This window comes from Alosa pseudoharengus, unplaced genomic scaffold (genome assembly GCF_046254945.1).
Source record: "Alosa pseudoharengus isolate Yale_2024_CS ecotype anadromous, Long Island Sound unplaced genomic scaffold, YU_APseudo_1.1 YU_APseudo_1.1_scf_1, whole genome shotgun sequence".
Lineage (NCBI taxonomy): Eukaryota > Metazoa > Chordata > Actinopteri > Clupeiformes > Clupeidae > Alosa > Alosa pseudoharengus.
The window spans coordinates 11,495,273-11,514,672 of record NW_027468564.1 but is presented as its reverse complement, the minus strand read 5'-3'; the positions used below and the strand labels follow the sequence as shown (position 1 = coordinate 11,514,672).

General features: G+C 41.4%; 1 protein-coding gene across 2 annotated transcripts; it reads left to right on the top strand.

The window, feature by feature from the left end:
* The first annotated feature begins 1,327 nt into the window (after positions 1-1,327).
* LOC143136872 (uncharacterized) lies at positions 1,328-17,443 on the top strand. 2 transcript variants are annotated; one of them, XM_076297543.1, is made up of 7 exons: positions 1,328-1,509; positions 2,141-2,233; positions 6,507-6,686; positions 7,658-7,725; positions 9,113-9,155; positions 10,061-10,307; positions 16,270-17,443. In XM_076297543.1, the coding sequence occupies exons 2-7, from the start codon at positions 2,141-2,143 to the stop codon at positions 16,734-16,736; spliced, it is 1,098 nt and encodes a 365-aa protein (XP_076153658.1). In that variant the 5' UTR covers positions 1,328-1,509; the 3' UTR covers positions 16,737-17,443. The 2 variants fall into 2 exon arrangements, with proteins under 2 accessions (XP_076153658.1, XP_076153657.1); XM_076297542.1 differs by having other exon boundaries at positions 9,113-9,170.
* Positions 17,444-19,400: the final 1,957 nt, after the last annotated feature.

The following is a 19,400-nucleotide window of genomic DNA, read 5'->3' as shown; positions in this document are numbered from 1 at the left end:
CACGGCACTCAAAAAATACTCCATAGAAATGCATGGGGCTAGTTTGTCACGCCAATATGGCCGTTGTCTACACATATCCCACCCCTTCCTCGGCAAAACGTCGACATGTGAATACATTGAGCCAATTATGTGGAGTGATGTGAATACATTGAGCCAATCATATGGTGTGTTGTGAAGACATCGTGCCAATCATGTGTTGTGATCTCGCCGCTGGAGCAAGATTGGAATCGTGAAGCCTCGCGCACGCGCAGTTCGACCCAAAGACTGTGCCCGATGAGTGCCCATAAAACGTTGGTATATGGCCGCCGAGTGGAGGGACTTGCCTAAAAGGACTTTGATACAACTTAGCCAAAATACATTTAGCCTAAACACATTGTAGGCTACTTGAAAATGTTTAGTATCCTACAGGTAACAAAATAAATACATAATTTGTGAAAGTAAAATCTGGTGTTTATTACATTGTTTTGCATTTTGTAGAAATATATGTGTATGCCATGCATTACTGGGAAATATTAAGATCTATTAAATTGGTATAACATAGACATCTATAGACATGAAGTGGCAGCTTCAGCCATTTGTAACTATGAAAATGTTGGCGGCTGCAGCAGCCATTTAGGTTTTGGCTGAATCGGCAAGCCAGCCAATAACTTCATCAGCCAGCCATTATTTTAAAAAACAAATGGCTTCGGGGTCTGGAGGAGTGACAGCGTGGAGTTGTGGCAGAAGCATAGTTCAGCCTTTACTGTTTGGGTATAGGAACACTAGCCTAGAAATCTAGATGCGCCCCTAGCGGCTAGTCTAGCAACTCTCCGTTGGCTTGTGAGCTCCAGAAATCAAAACTTAAGGCATTGAAATAGTGTATAGAGTCGTTTGGTGGGCTTAACATAATGATTGATGGCAGAGTTGCAACGGTTTGGCTTGAATTCCCTGCTACTTGAAAACAAATATCCTATTGCGTCCTATTACGTGCAGAGGGAATTTGAAATACAACTGATTATCCCGCCCCTCGGACTGAGCACTGCGAACGGTGAGTGCCCAGACCCTACATTTTAATGTGGGTCTGGCTCGCCAGGCTATAGGAACACTGCTCCCCTGTCCAAATTCAAACAGGACAAAGAGCTGCTACTTACAGGATTCCGGAGCTCTCTTTCTACAGAATGTGGGTGTACCCGCTCTTTATTGTTTTGTTGTGTTATGTTTCGTTTGTTGCAAAGATGTTCATTTTCATGTTCATAGATATTTTTGTTGTGTTTTTCATCCTGGCCGCTAGAGGGCGGTAAGCCCGCCTACACTAAAGCTAGTAGGCGTCAGTAGAATAAGACAGGTTTTCAAGCAAGCAAGTTTTGAGTGGCTCATCCGAAGAGAAAAGTGTGCTGATCTGTTTTAAAGATATTTTTTCTGTTCTACAACGGGAGGTTGCAGTCTCTCTATTTTGAAATCAGCATTCAACAGGCAGCAGGGTTCGACGTCGCTGTCAAACCATTTCGGTTCCGCGAGACTACGGGGAAGGTAGGCAGTCACGCTACTGCTTGCTTGCGTGTATTGTTTGAATGAGAGAATCTAAATTGTGTTTCTAGAGTAGTAAATATGATGAGTCGAGCAGGTCTGAGTAGCCTACCACTGCATACACACACACACACACACACACACACACACGGAGAGCGTGAATATCCATACGAACCTTTGGCAAATTTGGGATTTACTCAGATTTTAACGCAGATTTCAAATTACATTTATGTTGACTGCGTATACCACTGAAGATGTGTTGTAACATACGTCTATGCAACGTTCACTTAGTAACACAGGACAAATCTATTTCTGAATCTATTTAGCATAGTAGTAATGTTGCAAGGTTGGTTTTCCGCCTGGAGACGCTAGGCGCATGCAACGTCTGTGCAACGTTCACTTAATGACACAGGACAAAATAGTTGCAATAGTTGCCAAGTCCCCCTTTAATGACAGGACAAATGTATGTCTGAATCTATTTAGTAGGTATGGTGCCAGGAGAGCACTGTTGTGCGTGGCATTTTAGTGCGCTCTGGAAGACCCAACATGCTGTTGGGATTATTTTGGTGCTGTGATTGAAACATGCACTGTGTGTTGTGTGTGTGTGTGTGTGTGTGTGGACATGGACATGGAGATGGAGGACCCATGTGGACCCGTGGACATGAATCACAAGCAAGTCTGCCTCGACCTGGAGAAGGCCACTCAATGCATCACACAAGCATTTTGGGTAAGACACACACACACACACACACACACACACATAGATGTATGTTTTTTATTTGGAGTGACTAATATTAGTTAAAACAACACAACATCCAAATATTGACTAAGAGCATGTTATGTTTCACCTGGGTCATTCCACGTCAATTCAACCAGGGCCCACGCACTTAGGTCTCAAAATATTCTGAAAAAATTACCAGGTGTACCTATGTTACCTAGGAGACACACTGTAAAATTACTCTTATGTAAGATCAATACTTTCCAATATACAGCCAGTTTTATAGGGGAAGGGGGGGGGGGGGGTGTCGATTTTGTTTGGCCTCTTTTTTTTGTCAAAGTTCACAAGCCCACAGCGCAAGAACTAAACCATGTAGGAGGCTCAAATTTTGCATACTGGTACATAAAAAGCAATAGTATGTAGCAAAATCGTCACGTTTGGTCTGGATGATCCTGCATGGCCATAGACCTCTGAAGTTCGCCTACAAAAAAGCAGCCATCTTTGACATCCGGTATCTGCCGATTTTTCCTATGGGAAAATAACATGGGGATTTTGAATTATCGCATCTTTTAAACTCTCGCGGGGATGAAAAAGTGTGAAATGCAGACGTTTTCCTGAACACACTTTTGTCCTCTGCCTTCGAGTGGATACTGTGATCTCTGGTACGTGAAGGCTGCACACTTAGATTATTGCTACCCCAGAGCTAACCTGCAATGCAACTTGCCATAGGTAGTTAGCTTCAATTAACAACAGGATCTCCTTATATAGGCAAAGATGACCGTTTTGGTTCTTTTTTGTAGGCGAACTTCAGAGGTCTATAGCTGTCCCTCAGAGTTTATCAAAATTTTATTGGAGTTTTTGGCTGCGCTCTGTTTAGGCCTTCAGAAGACATATTTGTACTCAACATAGGCTGTTGATTTATTTTCCTTACTGAGATGAGTAGAAACACTCTCACAAAAAGCAATGAACAGAAAATAAATCCCTTCAGGGTCTGAACAGCAGACCTTGCAAGTCTGAAAAATAGCACCCAAACACCTTGTGGGAATATACAAAGATTTTTTTATATGTTTTCCTTTATTCTCCATGACCGCTTCTTTTTAAAAACACCAATTTGACTTGTCTTATGCAAATCTTTCTTTTTTATTTTCCACGCTGAACATGGGCAAAATGCCCCATTGACATCAATATGTTTTATAGTTACCACAGTGCCACCTGTGGTTGTATAGAGTAACCTGTGGTAGTTCTATACAAAACATATTGATCTCAATGGCCTAGCTCCACTGTGATGTGGACCTGATGTGAGTGTATGAGATGTGTGGAGCTAGGCGGAACGAAATTCATCTGGCGAGAGTCAGGTTACAAACATTGTGCTAATAGTCCTAGAATAAATAAATAAAAATAGGCTATGTATGTTAAGGATAGAGGTGGCGTCGCCCTCTCCAAACATGCAGATCGCCTATGATTGCTGACACACAACAGTATTCAGTAACAGTACTCAGCTCTATTATTGTGTTGCGTGCTCCAAATCTAAAGCACTTTGAGCTGCATTCTGTGTATGAAAGGTGCTCTACAAATAAAGTGTATTATTATTATTATTATTATTATTATTATTATTATTATTATTATTATTTGCTTATTGGTCTTTTTACTCAGTCCAGCAAGTTGCAAGCCTCTAACACAGAGTCTGTGCACATGTCCTAGACTACTATAAATTAGGATAGTCTGTTTTGTGCTGTAACCACACACACTGATAAAGGTTTTGTTAATGGCTGGCTGGTATTTTAACATTTTCTCAGTAAAAACGCAGGTCCATGTAAGCACCAAAGCAACAACCTATCTCCAAAATCAGAATGCTTTTAGAAAGTTCATCGACAACTACAATGCCTGGAGTGTTTGGGTATTCTCTAAGGACACTTCTTAGAGAGTTTATGTTGTCACTCAGATTTGAAAACCAGTTAGTTTGAACAGTCTTTGCGATCGTGGCACGCAAAGGCCTTTAAATACAGGGCACCCGCTCTTCATGCTGTAGATTCCATTGTTGTACCGCTGTGTAGTAAGCAGAATGGTTCATGATGTTTTGGAAACCACAGGGAGAGGTTGTATTTTGGTCGGGAGAGTTTGCAGCCGAGCTTTGATAACGGATTTTAGGATACCTAATCTAGGATCTAAGAAAACAGTACAAATTCAGTGTTTGTACAGGTAGTCACATACAGTTAAGAACAAAATTATTCATACCCCTGGCAAATATTGATTTAATGCTGATTTTCTCTTGACCAATATGTTTGTTCTGACTGAAAATGACATGTCACATTCCTAAAGTTTATCAAAGAGTGGATTGTCCGCACACTTGCTCCCATCAGGAATTTTTATTGATTTTCACCCGTGTGTAACGTTTCGAGCTAAACGCTCTTCATCAGACTTGAATATCAGACAGACAGTCGCCATATTTAAACAAGTACAAAAGGTCACATGACCCATCAGAGTGATATATTTAGATAGATTTACAAAACACTTATATATACATATATCCACAACGTCATAATATCTACAAAACATGCACTTATAGAAAAACATTTATATACTATACTTTGTAAAAACAATTTATTTATATAAAAAAGTACAAGCTTCCACCCTATCAGAGTACTTGGCTGTGTATCAGGCCGCATTAGGCCGTCATAATAAGTAAACATGATATTGCCGTCTATTCAGTCTACAGGTTACTAATCATACATTTCCATAAAGGAGACTACATTCACATTTAGAAAATATAACCATATCCAAAGAGCACTTCACACCGTCGAGTCGAGACATATCACAAAATCAGTTACAGAAAAGGCCTAATACTGAAGTCTTCATTTAAACCTTTAGGTGCCATTGTATCCAGTGGCACCTAAAGGTTTAAATGAAGACTTCAGTATTAGGCCTTTTCTGTAACTGATGTAGACTGAATAGACGCCAATATCATGTTTACTTATTATGACGGCCTAATGCGGCCTGATACACAGCCAAGTACTCTCGATATTATGACGTTGTGGATATATGTATATATAAGTGTTTTGTAAATCTATCTAAATATATCACTCTGATGGGTCATGTGACCTTTTGTACTTGTTTAAATATGGCGACTGTCTGTCTGATATTCAAGTCTGATGAAGAGCGTTTAGCTCGAAACGTTACACACGGGTGAAAATCAATAAAAATTCCTGATGGGAGCAAGTGTGCGGACAATCCACTCTTTGATAGCCAAGCACTTTTTGTCCAGCACCTGCCTTGGATGTGCGCACCAACATACTACTTTACATTCCTAAAGTTTGTAAGACAATGTGGGAGAAACATGGAATTAAAAAAAGAAACGTTTTCATATTTGTTAAAATTTTTATGAAAAATGCCAAGTCCAAAATTATTCATACCCTTTTTAAATAATCATTGGAAACCTTTATTTGCATTCACAACTCTCAAAATGGTTCTTATGATATCTACCAAGCCTCTCCATGTCTCCACAATGATTGTAGACCACACCTTTTTAACAGCAATCTGGGTTTTCAGTCAGGAACAATTATTTGCCATCACTCTGTCCTTGTGCTCACTTTTTTGACTGATTGAGGTCTGGACTCCACTCTAAAATGTTGATATTGTTCTCAGTTTTTTCCTTGTTTCCCTTGGCTGTATGTTTTGGATCATTGTGTGGTTTAATGGTCCAATGGATGCCCATTGGGGCAGGTCTCTCAGCAGACTGCCTGATCTTTTCCACCAAAAATCTCAATGTAGCACCATGTTTTTTCGTGTTAAGTAGAGGTGGAGGTGGTGTCATGGAAACCACTGTTGAGCCTTCTGGAGGTGTCATGGAAACCGCTGTTGAGCCTTCTAGAGGTGTCGTGGAAACCGCTGTTGAGCCTTCTGGAGGTGTCGTGGAAACCACTGTTGAGCATTCTGGAGGTGTCGTGGAAAGGCTGTTTTGTTGGTGATATTTTTGTTAGTGACTTGTGAATTGTTGTGAAGTGATTTTGGTTTTAACTGTAAAAGGGCTTGATTTTAGACTGACATCTGTGTGAAATCCCCAACCTTTAGCACCAGGAATTTAACATCTCTCCTGTGTATATTTGAAATGCACAAAATAGTATTTGTGAAAAAAGTTTGTTTTAACATGCTTGTGTGTCTGTTGTGCTTTGATCAGCATGAAGTGGTTAAGACTCACTGACACAGGCCAACCAGGTGAGTGTATGTGTGTGTGTGTGTGTGTGTGAGTGATCTAACATGCTTGATGTGTTTCTGCCTTCATCAGCATGAAGTGGTTAAGAACCAGGAGCTCCGTATGATGATATGTCGTCTGGAAGAGAAGGAGGCGGAGACTGGGCGGAGCCTGACAGAGCAGGTGGAGTCAAACAAGCAGCTGAAGCTGAAGATCGATGAACTGCAGAAACACCTGGAGGAGAAAAACAACTCACTGACACAGGCCAACCAGGTGTGTGTGTGTGTGTGTGTCATTAGGTTGGACAGTAGAGTTAATCAGTAGAGTTTGGTTGGAGAGTGTAGTGTACTGTCCAAGTATGTTGTTTAGTGACAAAGTTAACTTGGTAAGTTAGTTGAAGTAAACTTCCTAATAGAAGAGCTGAATGGTTTCATTTTCTTCACTAAAACACTGCCGTATGGCTCTTTCACGGATTGGGAGAAATGCAGAGACCAAATTTCCCTCACGGGATCAAAAGAGTATATATACTTTACTCTTGTTGTAGGAGGTTTACCATTTTCTCTGAGTTAACGCACCCAGGTTTGTCACTGTGCAAACCACGTGCTTGGGCACCCCCCATGTGAGTTTGGTGTGTGTTTTATGTGTGTGTGTGTGTGTGTGTGTGTAGTAGAACTTGGTGGACTATTGGGTGGAGAGTACTGATTACTGATTTACCATGCATCAAAAGCTCTTTCTCCTGAAGTAACATTTTGGAATAATTACTGTATGTGTCTGTATTGACCTAGTTGTGGCGGCCCATCACAGTCATTGACCACCACACAATAGTTTGATGTTGAAATCATTTCATTGTAGAGCTATGTGCACCTTTGCACAGCCTCTCTGTCCCTCAACAACCTGCATGCACGTTTAAAGAAAACATTACAAATCCTGCAAGGATTGTTGTTGGCGTAGAAGACGACTGGCTAAATCGTGATTAAATCTGGTTAGCATCATAACCACGTTGCGCAAGTTTGTTCAAAACTGTGAACATCCCTTGTCACCGATCACCACAAATAGAATTCAATTCTGTGGGAAACACTGACCATGCATCAAAAGCTCTTTCTCCTGAAGTAACATTTTGGAATAATTACTGTATGTGTGTGCATGTATTTAACGAGTCTGTCTGTATGTGTGTGCATGTATTTAACGAGTCTGTCTGTATGTGTGTGCATGTATTTAACGAGTGTGTTTGTATGTGTTTGCAGACTGTGTCTCTCCTGAAGAATGAACTAAGGGATCTGCTTCAACAGCTGAAAGACCAACGAAGTAATAGGTACACACACACACACACACACACACATACACACACACACACATCAAAACAGAGAGGAATATGTTTGTGTTTGTAGGTGTGAATGCAGACTTGCAGACTGGCTTTCTTGAAGAAACACATAGAGGGCATTTTATGCCTACTGATTGTTATTGAACGTAATATCCTGTAATGCACCTTGATCTACATAATGGAAATATGTTTGTATTAATGTATTTTGGCAAGTACATTTTAAACTGGTACAACAAAATTCCCTGATGTTCCATGACTTTGCTCCAAAAATGATAACATTCCCTGACTTAGACTAAAATACCATGATATTCTAGAAATTCCATGACCCGTGGGAACCCTGTTGCATCCACTTATCAGTTGCCTTGGGAACCCTGTTGAATTGCATCCACATATCAGTTGCTGTGGGAATCCTGTTTAATTGTATCCAAATATCAGTTGTTGTGGGAACCCTGTTGAATTGCATCCACATTTCAGTTGCTGTGGGAACCCTGTTGAATTGCATCCACATATCAGTTGCCGTGGGAACCTTGTTGAATTGCATCCACATTTCAGTTGCTTAAAACTGTGAGACTCCATTTTCCTCGTAGCTCTTTTTTGTATATTTTTTTGGCCTTTTTTATGCCTTTAATCAGATAGGATAGTGGAGAATGACAGGAAGTGAGTGGGAGAGAGAGTCGGGGTGGGATCCGGAAAGGACCACGGGGCGGGAATCGAACCCGGGTCGCCGGTGTACGCTGCAGGTGCCCCAGCCAGTTGCGCCACGGCCGGATGTTGCTTAAAACTGTGAGATTCCATGTTCCTCGTAGCTCTTTAAAAATGACTACGCTACTTCACTACTTAGCCCCTCTCATGGTCTTAGTCACAGGCACTTAATTAGACCTACACACCACCAATACAAGCCTCTGACATTAAACATAAGTGTAATAGTTTAGCTCACAGGCAGGATGTGCTTTAATCAATCAATTAATTAATTAACTGTTTGTTATTGTTTACTGTTAAACAATTAACCGTAAGCAATAGTTTTCTATTAACTATTAGAATTTTCTATTAATTTCTGTGACCAGTTCAAGTGCTGCAATAATCGTGCTTTGTAAATGGCATCTTTTTTCCGCTCAGTTTCACAGTTGTTGGTGATGTTTACTGAATTTATGCATGCAACACAGAAATTACTAGGATTTGGTTTGGGATTCGGTCGAATCTTAAAGAAGGGATTTGGTATTTGGCAGAACCTTAAAAATCAGGATTCGGTGCATCACACACACATACACACACACACACATATACACACATATACACACACACACACACACACTGATTCAGCGCATCCCTATTTGAAATTGCAAGTGTTTTTTTTTTTGTTTGTTTGTTTTTTCCACAGGGCAGTTCTTCAGAAGCTGCAGGGCTGGGAGAGCCATTTGAACGTGAGACACACACAGGTGCACAAACACACACACACACACACTCTCTCACACACTTTCTCTGTCATGTACAACACACACACAGGCGCATACACACTCTCACTCTCTCATACATAGGCTCTCTCTCACACACACTCTCTCACACACACTCTCTCACACACACACAGGCGCACACACACTCTCACTCTCTCATACATAGGCTCTCTCACACACACTCACACTCACGCTCTCATGCACACAACACACACACACACACACTCACGCACTCACGCTCTCATGCACAACACACACACACACTCATTTGCAAACACACACACTCTCATGCAAAACACGCGTACACACACACACACACACACACACACACACACACACACTCACACTCACACTCACACACTTTCTCTGTCATGTACAACACACACACAGGCGCACAAACACTCTCTCATACATACGCTCTGTCACACACACACACACACACTCACGCTCTCATGCACAACACACACACACACATTTGCAAACACACACACACACTCATGCAAAACACGCTTACACACACACACACTCACGCTCTCATGCACAACACACACACACATTTGCAAACACACACACTCTCATGCAAAACACGCGTGCGCACACACACACACACACACACACACACACACACACACACACACACACACACACACACACACACACACACACACACACTCACACACACACTCTCATATGCAAACATACACTCATATACAAAGACAAACACACACACACACACACTCATTTGCAAACGCAAAAACACATACACATACACTCGTATGCAAAAACACACACATACAAACAACCATTCTAACATCTGTCATGTACACACACACACTCATGTACACACACTCTAACATCTGTCATGTGTTTTGCAGCAAATCAAGAGTCCCAGCTCTCCTCTCCAATCAGACCAGCTGACGACAGCTGATGAGCCGCTGGACTGGTCAGAACAGATGATGTCGCCTGCCGGTCAGATTCCGCTGATGTCGCCTGGTGGTCAGATTCCGCTGATGTCGCCTGGTGGTCAGATTCCGCTGATATCGTCTGACGGTCAGATTCCGCTGATCTTGGAGATTAAAGAAGAAAATTCTGTTCATGGATATGAGGAGTGCAGTCAGTATGGTAAGGAGTTGTGGAGAGGAACACACACACACACACACACACACACACATGGATATGAGGAGTGCAGTCAATATGGTAAGAAATTTTGGGTCGGAGCACACACACGAACGCGCACATGAACGAACGCGCACACGCACGGACACACAAACGCTCACACGCAAAGATACACGGACACAAGCACACACACACGAACACACACACACTGTATACACAAGCACACACACACGAACACACACACTGTATACCAGCGGTGGCTAACCAGTTCAGCATTAAGAGCCAAAAAAAATTCCACACAACTTAAAAGAGCCGCTCAACAAAATAGATGCCCACACTACAACATGGACTTAGGCCTAGGCTACAGTTTAAATAGGCAGTTGGCAGAAAGGCCTAGGCTACAGTTTAAATAGGCAGTTGGCAGAAAGGCCTAGGCTACAGTTTAAATAGGCAGTTGGCAGAAGCTACAAATGATCATTTTCAGGAATGAGTAGCAAGCAACGAAGATATCTGACACACCACAAATTCCCCCTCACTGAATGACTTATTAGCATGAGCAATGCTCCATTGTAACAACTGATATGATGCCAATGTGACCGTCAAATGTTCCATCGAGTGTTCAGTAGCTACATTTTTTAAAAGAAAATACACAAAAAGAAAACGAGTCTGTTTCTCTGACTGACGTCTATATAGCCTACCTTTACCTTGTACTTGCAAACGTCAGTGCCTTTGGGAAATGTTCAGGTTTGAAGCTTTATGCATCAGTTAAATCTGGCATACCAAGTACCAAACTAGAGCACGTTTTTTAACGGTGTTATTTTGGTTACGTTGACATATCAACCAGACGGATTATGCTACAAAAAGATAAAACCTCCTTTTGAATGTCCCGTGTTCGTCCTCCTATTTGCGCTTAGCTTCTGATTGCAACAGTAGCATGACACCTGGCTAAAGAAACAAATGTGTCTGCTTCTTTTTTCCTATCCATAACATGACAGTAAAATTATTTTAATTTCAACATATGAGTACTATCAAATTATGAAAAGCATTTTCATTTCCCAGAAATATAGGCTATTTCAAAAAATAAAAAACTCTAAGGCCAAGGAGAAGTGGGAACATCAGTTGAGCTGCCGCGAGCCGCATGAGAGGAGGTAAAGAGCCGCATGCGGTTCGCCACCCCTGCTGTATACACTAGGGATGCAACGGTACATTATTGAACCGAATGATGTGAGAGAAGAATAATGTGTTTGTGTGTGTGTGTGGGAGGGGTATATGGTTGAGGAGTAAAAGGGGTCTTGTGACACTCTTGGTCGCCTACGGTTCAATACACAGACGTGAACCGTGATAAGTCGGTACATCTGTCACTTAATAGTTTACGCAAAAGTTTCGAGTTGCGCCGCAAACTGTACGCACATTAGACACGTCACGCAGGTTAGTCACAGAACACCTCCAGAGAACCAGTGCATGGGCCCTATGACCTCTGCCACCTATCGGCAATTCCTTGCTAATGTAGCAAAGCGCCGATAGGTTGATGCGCTCTGTATCCAAATGAGTTTGAAATCGTCAGGACACAGCTGACCGCTCCAACACGTGTGGAGATTAGCTAGACAGAGAAACAAACTTTGAAGAGGTGTATTCGTCTTTCGTATCCACTTTGAGGGAACATTCAGCAATTTTTTTGCAAATGCAGTCAACTAGAGCAGTTTTATTGAGACATAGTAAGATTAATCTGACAATGTAAAGCACTACCACATATTTTACATGACAAAGATTGCCATATATTGATTCCCAGGAGGCCAAACTTTCAAATTATGTATAATATCACTATGCTACATAATCTGAAGTATAACAATGATTTTACATATTGGGGGGAGATGGAGGAGGGGGTAAATGACCCGGGGTTGGAACATGTGCTGCATAACAGGCTAGTAAACCGTATCGTTAATATCCACTGATAAGTTTCAAAGCAGTACCTGCCAACATAACTTGAATGCTCACCACTGCCAACTCTCAAAAGATTGACTATATTTTAGCTAAACTTGGCTTAAAAAGTTAGCTAAAGCTAAAAATTACTAAATTGCTTATATTAACAGGTAGTTAGCTAGCCTTAGTTAGTTAGTTAGCTAAGTGCCTTCCATGCAGCGCTGTCTTGAAGACTCTGTTTGGGGGCATAAAACACCAATAGTAACAACCAGGCCTGCAAGTAGTCTCGCTATTACCAGATCAAGCTCAATCTTTAATGATTGAACATTGGTCTGGGGAGTCTGGATGTATTTTCTACTGCACAAGAGGTTTGATCAACGGGCATCGATCAAATGACTCTGTACGCAATTGGATAGTCATTCACCAATCAGACCAACGATCCGGGTGACGTTCGCAGAGCGACGCAAAAACTCCAGGCAGGAGTTTTGCTCTCTCTTGCAACATGTGAATGATTGGGGTCGCCAAGGTTTTGTGACATCAAAATCGGGTCCCCCATAGATATATATACATAGATGCTGCATTGTCCGTTGAGTTCTATTAGAAGGAATATGTCAACGCTGCCGCCATATTGGTAGGGGCAACATTCGCCTGTAAATTAATAGAGACTAATGATGAGCTGAAGGAGTTTGGGGCTATAATGTCCTCAAACTCATCACTATTTTAATTGATGGGCATAAATTATATTTCATAGTTAAAATGTAGCTAAACTACACTTTAAAAATATCAAAATAATTAAAAAATAATTAATTAAAAATTAAAAAAATCCCAAACTCATTACATTATATTTTCGGCTTTATTTAAATATTTGTCGTATACCAGTTTCATTCAAAAAGACTATGAGTCTATGTGAGTCACGCCGCCAAAATTTTGCCACTTCAAACGTTACCGTTTCACTACGGCAAGCTTTTTGACAATCAACATTCAAATGACCACATTTGACAACATTATTAGGAGACAGATAATACGGGTGTCGTTTGACAAATGGAATCCTTTGTCTTACATGACTCCAGAAAATTACATGTTTAACAACTCAATTGGGCAAAGAAATTGACAGTTTGCCTGAAGTTGTTGTGCCCTGGCTGCTTCTAGTTCATTCACTCACGTTACGTAGCCTATGCTACTGCAGCAACGAGATAACAGGTAGGCTAACTTACTTTCAAACATTAGACAGATTAATACAGTATCAATACTATTACAATAAAGTGACTACCTGAGTAACGTTACGTTTTAGAATTATTAATTTGCCTTCAATTCAGAACAAAACCAAGGTTAACTGACGTGAAATTAGCCTTGCCACACTAGTCACTACTATTAGTCAACTCCAAACTTGTTCTCTACAAGCCTTTATAAGACTGCCAAATACAACAACAAAAAACATAAACGTGCTATTTTACATGTACAAGGCCATTCCCATATGTCTAGAAGGCGCTACGATTTGTACAAAGCCCACAGGGTCTGTTTTCCGATCATTTCCACTCAGACACGTGTTTCTCCATCGGCCTCCAGTGATCTATCGGTTGATTGTTGCCCTCAGCAATATGGCGGCGCCGTTGACATACATTCTGGAGTCCAATGTGGTATCTACGTATATATATCTATGGAGTCCCCTGCCAAAAAACTTGGGAATTAAATGCTAATGAGGCAACAAATGGAATTATGGACAAGATCTCAAATGTTCTGATTCGTTACTTTGCTGAGGAAACTCCAAAGTCTCCAAACTTGATTTTATAATTTCAATTTCAATTTAATTTCACTTATAGAGCAGCAAAACATTACACATATCTCATGGAGCTTTACAGAATAGAATGTTAGACATCAGAGAAAAGAAAAGAAGGCCCATGGGTAACAGGGGCGAGGAAAAACTACCTAGAATTGGAGATACATATAGGAAGAAACCTTGAGCAGACCCACGACTCAAGGGCCTGACCCATTTACCCAGTTACAGAACAGTAAAGTCTGTATACATGATAAATGCATAAGTTAATCAGATGTAGAGAATAGAACATGGTGTTTAAAGCCACCTGAGGTGTATGTTACAAGAGGTGGGATGGTTACATATCCGTCATAGGGCAAGTGGTGGGTCGCTAGGCTGTATGGGCCAGGAATCCGGGCAGAGTTGTCATAGGGCAAGTGGTGGGTCGGCAGTACGGGCCAGGAATCCGGGCAGAGTTGTCATAGGCAAGTGGGGTCGCTAGGCTGTACGGGGCAGTAATCCAGGCAGGGGGGACAGTAATAGGCAATGATAGGGCCGTCGTAGGGATGGGACTTCAAGTGAGGACAGGGCCAAACACACGGATGGCTGATGACTGGTGATGGTATACCTCACAAGAGAGGTAAGGGGAAGAAAGAGATGTAGAGTGGGTTAGTATTACTATAAATCAAAATGGTTAATAGATAGATAGATAGATACTTTGTTGATCCCCAGGGGGAAATTCAAGAGTATATCTATGGTACGAGAGAGGGAAGGGGAGAGAGGAGAGGGGGGGGGGGGGGGTTGTACGGTGTGACACATGAAAAGTCCATGACAGCACTATACTATTGCAGCATAACTAAGGCATGGTGAAGGGAAGTCAACACCAGCGCAGGTATGGTCAGTGACCACCACGGCTTTGTATGTTAGAAGTAATATTTCGAAGTCAATGCGACTTTTAACAGGCAGCCAGTGTAGAGATGCTAGGATAGGGGAAATATGTTCATATATTTTATTCCTAGTGAGTGCAAGCTGCTGCATTTTGTATAAGCTGTAAGCTCTTTAGACAGGTATTATTGCAGCCAGCATATAGAGCATTGCAATAGTCTATCCTTGAGGTGACAAAAGCATGGATTAATTTATTGGCGTCTTGTAAGGATAAGGACTTCCTTATCTTTGAAATGTTCCTTAAATGGTCAAATGAAATTTTGGTGATCTGTTTTATGTGATTATTTAGTGATAGGTCCTGGTCAATTATAACTCCTAGGTTTTTTAACACTTGTGGATGAGGTCAGTGGAAGATCACTATATGTAGCCTGTGATGAGGATAGGATATCCCTCATCTTTTTAGGACCTAAAACCATGACTTCTGTTTTATCTGAGTTCAAAAGCAGGAAATTGTTTGTCATCCATGTCTTTCTGTCTCTTATACATGTGTCAAGTTTTGCTAACAGGCAAATTCATCAGGTTTTATAGGTATAGTTGTGTATCATCTGCATAAGAATGGAAATGAATGCCATGTTTCCTAATTTCAGAGCCTTGGGGAAGCATATAAAGAGAAAATAACAGGGGCCCTTGTACTGAGCCTTGAGGCACTCCATATTTTACCATAGTCTGGGTAGATGGTTTATAGATTTGACTTGGTGTTGAATTGCATATTAACAATAAAAAATCTCCCCTTTAAATCTTCCTTCTTTGCCTTCTCAACTTCTATGTGTGAGCAAGCACTGATGCCTGAGAAGTAGCCTTTATAGGGGGTCCACTCCCCACACAGTGAAATATGATTGACGTGCAAATGAGTGGTAGACAACTGATTAGCTCCATTGAAAGCTAAAAAAACGCTCATGCCGCCCTTGGCAAGGTGCTGCCCTGCCAAAACCTGCTACTGCGTTAGAAGTTCAGTTGTGTTCACATATGCACAAAAAATGCAGTCATCAATCAGAGTTCATTTAGAACCCTGAAAGGGACCAAGTCTGGAAATGGACCTAGGCTAAATATTTTAGCTGCTTAGTAATGTTTTTTTTTCCCCTTTGGAGCAAAAAGATCATTATTCGAGGATGCATGTAAACGCCTTAAAGATGTGTCACCACACCGGTGTGGTGGGAATATTGCAAAATTAACGTTTTAAAGAACAACATGGAATTTTAGAACCCTTAATTGTTGCTGAATGAAATCTATTGGTAGAATGTTTAAAAATCTCATCTTTAATGGTGCCTGACTGTACAGTGACATGAAATGTAATTCAAGAAAGTTCTTGATTGTGTGTGCTTATGTATTTTTTATTTTTTTGCTAAACAGGAAAAGAATCACCTCCTGCACCTGTGGGCTCCCCAGTGTCCTCCTCCACCTCACAGACAGAGACGTCCAGAAAACACTCCCACTCTCCCCTGCGCCCCGTGCTCACGCCTCAGCAGTCGACTCACACAGGACAGAGGTCACATTCCTGCTCCCAGTGTGACAAGAGTTTTAGTTGTAGCGGTAATCTCAAAAGACACCAGATCATCCACACAGGACAAAGGCCGTACTATTGTAATCAGTGTGGCAATAGCTTTCATCAAAGGATCAATCTCAAACGACACCAGCGCATTCACACAGGAGAGAGGCCATTCAGCTGCTCTAAGTGTGGTAAGAGTTTCTCTCGCGAGAATATTCTTAAACGACACCAGCACACCCACACAGGAAAGAGGCTATTCCACTGCACTCAGTGTGGCAAGAGTTTCGCTCGAGAGAATGGTCTTAAACGACATAAGAACATTCACTCATGAGAGAGGCCGTTCAGCTTTATACAGATACATTTTGACCCTTATGTGCATATATATTAAATAATTATTATTTAAAAACAATTTAGTGACATCATTCATAGATAGATTGATAGATAGATAGCTTATTAGATTGGTTTGTCTATTCATCCCGATGGCACGTTTGTTCCGAATGTAGCTTCTAGGAAGAAATCGGACCACAATTTAGGGTTAGCGATTCAGTTGCAAGTCAAGTCTCAAAGCTCACCCGCAGCTTCATACAAGTGGTCATACCACTGCTGTCAGTGTGGCAAGAGTTTCACTCTTAAAAAAAAAAAAAAACAACACCAGCAGCTCATACACACAGGAGAGGGGGCACACAACAGCACACCATCACAAAGATGTCCTAAGCAGCACCACTACATTTATATTGGAGAAAGGCTTTAGAGTGGTGGGAATGTTGACAATGAACATTCTAAAGAACACCTTGGTTAATTGAATTCAACGTGGAATTTCATAATCTTTAATTGTTTTGAATGGAATTTGTTGTCATTATGTTGGCACGATGGCTGTAGGGTGCTCAGGTTTAGTTGTCGTTGGACAGTGATACGTCTTTTAGAAACAGTTTAATTTCTGTATTCATTAAAAAAAATGAAATAAACAACCTGTTTTGCAAAGTTTTTCTAAATGTTTAATTGTGTAAAATGAATGAATTAAAAAAATCATTAAATCACTGCATGTGCAGGCTGAAGTCTGTATGTGTGTGTGTGTGTGTATGTGTTCGTGAGAGAGCGAGAGAGAGAGAGAGAGAGAAAGAGCAGGAGAGATATCTTACGGGTCTTGGGTTGCTTTCGGTACATTTGATCCTTTGTGAATGAAGAAAGTCGGGCATTAACTCTTCATCATCATCACCTACAGATTGAAGGCCCTCTATATGTGTGTGTGTGTGTGTGTGTGTGTGTGTGTTCGTGAGAGAGATAGACAGCGAGAGAGAGAGAGCAGGAGAGATATCTTACGGGTCTTGGGTTGCTCTCAGTCCCCCCCTGGCTGTTCTTGAGTTCTGCAGCAGTCCACCAGCATCACGGACACCCACTTTAACTGGACCAGAGACACATGGTCTGAATGGGACAGGTCCGTTTCAGGGCTGAGGGCTAAGGTCATGTCTGAATCAGGTTCCTGTCCCTAAAACACACAAAGGAAGGGACGGGTCAATAGCAATGGACTCATTTTATTTTGAAATAAAACAATAAAACCGAAAACATCATTTAGAAATACTGGCAACTCTTCAACTATACACGTTTTTAATATTCTCAAGAGGTAAAGCAAGGCAAGGCAGTTTTAATTTCAACACAGCAATTGTGTGGCTGGGTGAAAGGTGAAAGATAAATTTCAGCTTTCTAACGAAAAAAAACTGTATTTTAAACTGTCCTTCACCCAGCCAGCCACACAATTGCTGCAATTGACACAAAATGTCCTGAGCACACACAGCATATGTGTCATTTTTAACACATCACAAAATGTGATGTCCTGAGCACACACAGCATATGTGTCATTTTTAACACATCACAAAATGTGTTGTCCTGAGCACACACAGCAGATGTGTCATTTTTAACTCATCACTTTTTAGAGTGCAGAAACAGCCCTGGCTGATGTCTACATGGGTTTGAAGTATCGGCGCCCATATTGTAACGCTTTTTTAGCACTTATCGGCATCTATTTCGGGCAGAACTGCGTGTGTGCAAGACTTCACGAATCACGACACACCAATCTCGCTCCATCTGCGAGATCACAACACATGATTAAATAACCTATACCAATAATAAAAAATACCACCATTCCCAAAATGTTATCCCAACCAATGAAATAAATTTGTGCTTATAATAACGAGGTGAAGTGCGTTCCCGAACAACTTCTTTTCCTCTGAGGGAATGTCCAAGCTTCATCAACGACATACCGGTGTACCTTACGTTGTCTCCGTCTGTAACGTGGAATCTAATAGGCTAATTCTAGCTGGTGCCGGAAACGAACACCCATGAAACGCCATTTTTGTAAAATGGCTGCGGTCAATTTCATACTTTTTTGGCTGAAGTAGCTAGCCTAGCATGGTCCATTGAAATGAATGGGGGCGGGACTTAGTCACTCTCTCCAGTTATATATAATACCTCCATGCCTTCACCACATGGACATTTTAAGAAAGAAAGAGGAGGTTCCAAAAACCCCACCCCCATACATTTGTTATCAAATAAAAGTCCTGGATATCCTCTTTAGAGAACAAAAGGATTTAGCTCAGTAGTATGCATGGTCTGAGAAAGAGACAAGTTCACAAATGTCCTCTAGAGAGGACAAAATGTACCTCCAGTAGTCAGGAGGCTATGAGAAACTGAACTCTTCCAGGTGACATTGACATTTCAGTGTACTTTCTTTACTTATGTTTTTGCCATTCGCCTTATGCATATATTTCACTTTTCAGATTCAGTTCAACAGTGATTGGGGTAGGAAATGAGAGGACAACTACTGATGGTGGTTTGAAGCTCAGTCTTCAAATAATTCTATCCTTGACCAAGAGATAGATGCTTTTTTGGCAGTGAGAACAAGGGAGCATTGGACTTTTGGCGAACCCATAGCAATCATTTCCCCACACTGCCTGCTATGACCCGGTGCTACCTCTCCATTTCACCAGGGAGTGTGCAG